The sequence below is a fragment of the Pterocles gutturalis genome, unplaced genomic scaffold, assembly GCF_000699245.1.
Source record: "Pterocles gutturalis isolate BGI_N339 unplaced genomic scaffold, ASM69924v1 scaffold28923, whole genome shotgun sequence".
NCBI lineage: Eukaryota > Metazoa > Chordata > Aves > Pterocliformes > Pteroclidae > Pterocles > Pterocles gutturalis.
Window position 1 is genome coordinate 2,849 of NW_010123872.1, and position 2,306 is coordinate 5,154.

The 2,306-nt window shown below is 52.4% G+C and overlaps 1 protein-coding gene across 1 annotated transcript in view; it reads right to left on the reverse strand.

The window, feature by feature from the left end:
- The window catches only part of RPL13 (ribosomal protein L13), a gene marked incomplete at its 5' end in the record, with an annotated part of 3,853 nt that extends 1,960 nt beyond the window's left edge, over positions 1-1,893 (reverse strand). Inside the window, 2 exons of the mRNA XM_010078097.1 lie at positions 187-360; positions 1,752-1,893. Of these exons, the coding sequence (XP_010076399.1) occupies positions 187-360; positions 1,752-1,893 (316 nt within the window). The remainder of the gene's footprint in view (positions 1-186; positions 361-1,751) is intronic.
- Between the last annotated feature and the right edge of the window lie 413 nt (positions 1,894-2,306).

The following is a 2,306-nucleotide window of genomic DNA, read 5'->3' on the forward strand; positions in this document are numbered from 1 at the left end:
TACGCAGGCACAGGGGACCCGCGCTGTGCCCCCAAGAAGGGCTGCTCCCCCCGGGTGGGTTTACGGAATGGAAACCGTTCAAGAGCCCGACTGCAAACCACCGCCCCAGGACGGACTGATGAGCAAGCTGCTGAGAACATGAACAAAACAGACCCTGTGCAAGGTTTCTAGCGGCCAAGTACTCACAGAGCTGTCTCCCTTCTTGGGCATGGCCGGCTTCCTGGGGAAGAGGATGAGCTTGGAGCGGTACTCCTTCAGCCTCTGCACGTTGGCCTGCAGGGACTCGGTGGACTTGTTGCGTCGTCGGGGATCCACAGAGATTCCGATAGTCCGGGCAAACTTCTTGTTAATGCCAGCGAGCTGCAGAGAGAGCGCAGAGTGTCAGCATCCCACAGCTCCCCATGCCACCGCGGTACGGCCGGGAGCCGCCCTGGTCAGTGGCCCGACAAGGGCTTGAGCGCAGCCACCACCGACTACAAAATCTGACAAAAAGGCTCAGCACCCGACCCAACAACCCTTGGCAGTGCGAGGGTCTGATGAGAGAGAGCAGCTACGCCACAGGGAAAGGGCGTCTTGGCATCTGTATTTTAATGCTTAAAATGTTCCACAGACTTTAGAGTCGTTTTTTTGCAGATAGATTTCCTCAGGAGAGCAAAATGCAACCTCTGAGGAAATAAGAGGGGGACATTTAAACTCTGATACGCACTAGACAGGAATGTATGCAGTCAGCATACGGATTAACGCTGGTTCACTGCATACGGGAAGCTCCATGAGAGAAGCATTTTGTGTAACTACCTCAAACAAGAAATAACCACATTTTCTGTCAATGACAAACATCTGTATACTGTTTTGTACTCCACCATTATCCAAAAATTAAAGAAAAATAAAGTAATGAAGCATTTGGCACCCAGAAGAGCAATTTTACTGCTTCAATGCATTAATTTCACTGTTATAAATGCTTTAATTAGACACCGAACAACGCACGAGAGGCGGCTTTGGATGCTGGCTGTCAGCAAGCACCGATGTTTGTTCCTGCCCGCTGTGACATGCGGGTGGGGGGCTCTGCAGGCCACCACAGCCCAGCCTGGAACAGCTCCTCAGCGCAACACACCGGGACGGTCACGGAACGGTCTCCGGAAGCAACGGGGGGCACTGAACGCTTCCTGCAGGCTTTTAAGTTTCCCAGAACCAAGTCGTAGCCATGGCTGCTCTGCAAGACCAAGCTGAACGGTTCCCTTCCCTGCCATAACATCCCATACTCTGCTTGAAATAAGCTGAGTGCAGTTTACTTCCTCCACAACACGAACAGGTTCACATCTGCTAAAGTTTTTAGGATTGGCAGAAACATATCCCACAAACAAACAAAATAATTTAATGAAGAAACCATTATCTTTTCTTTCCCCCCCAAAAAAAAGCTCAGGAGACTCACTTAAGGCTCCACCAGAAGGCAGTTTTGATGGATTTTTGTTTAAGTGACAGGCTCACTAGACTTTTCAAAACAGCCCTTTGCTCTGACGGGGTACACCACTGCACCTCCACCCTACGGTTAAAAAAAAAGGCAAGACCAGTGTTTTCCATGCTCCTGTTCAACCAGCAAGACCAGAATTCCCCCTGGCCCAGCCAGCGTCAGCAGACACCTACACCTTGGAAAAACACTTGCGCATTGCCAATACACAGAAAACCAGTCCAAGACAACCGAGCTGGGACTGGGAGTTAGTTTTATCGGGTTGGGATCAGTACTCCATACTTACTTTAAGCTCTTCTAGGCTGAAACCTCTGCCAGCACGCACTTTTTTGTGGTATCTGATAGTAGGGCACCTCACTATCGGCCGGATGGGCCCAGCCACGGGCCGGGGAGCGATGCGGCGAGCCTTTGCCTGGCGGGCCTTCCTCCTGGAAGGGCGAAGGGGACAGCGATCAGGAACACTGCATTTCTGCCAGATGTGCTGCTCCTACACTGCCCAGCGACCTCTCCTGCCAGGCAGCATCTGCTGTGTGGGGATCTCTCAGAAACAAACGCGCCACCAGCCTGGCAGGTCAGATGGGCTGATGCCTGCTTCTAGAGACCAGCCGCAGTCATCAGAAGTACAGGGTTCAAGGGAATCATCAATGCAGTACAGCGATTCCGGAGATTTCTCATCACTTGACTGCAGCTGGAATGGCCTGAACCCGGCCAGAGACCCCCCACCAGCAAAGGGGGATCCTGGTGCGTCCCCAGAGCCTTTAACAAGGCAACGGGAACGGCCTAAAATAAAGACGCAGCACTTCCCGAGCAGCCTGATACAAGGCCACAGACAGCTTCCCCC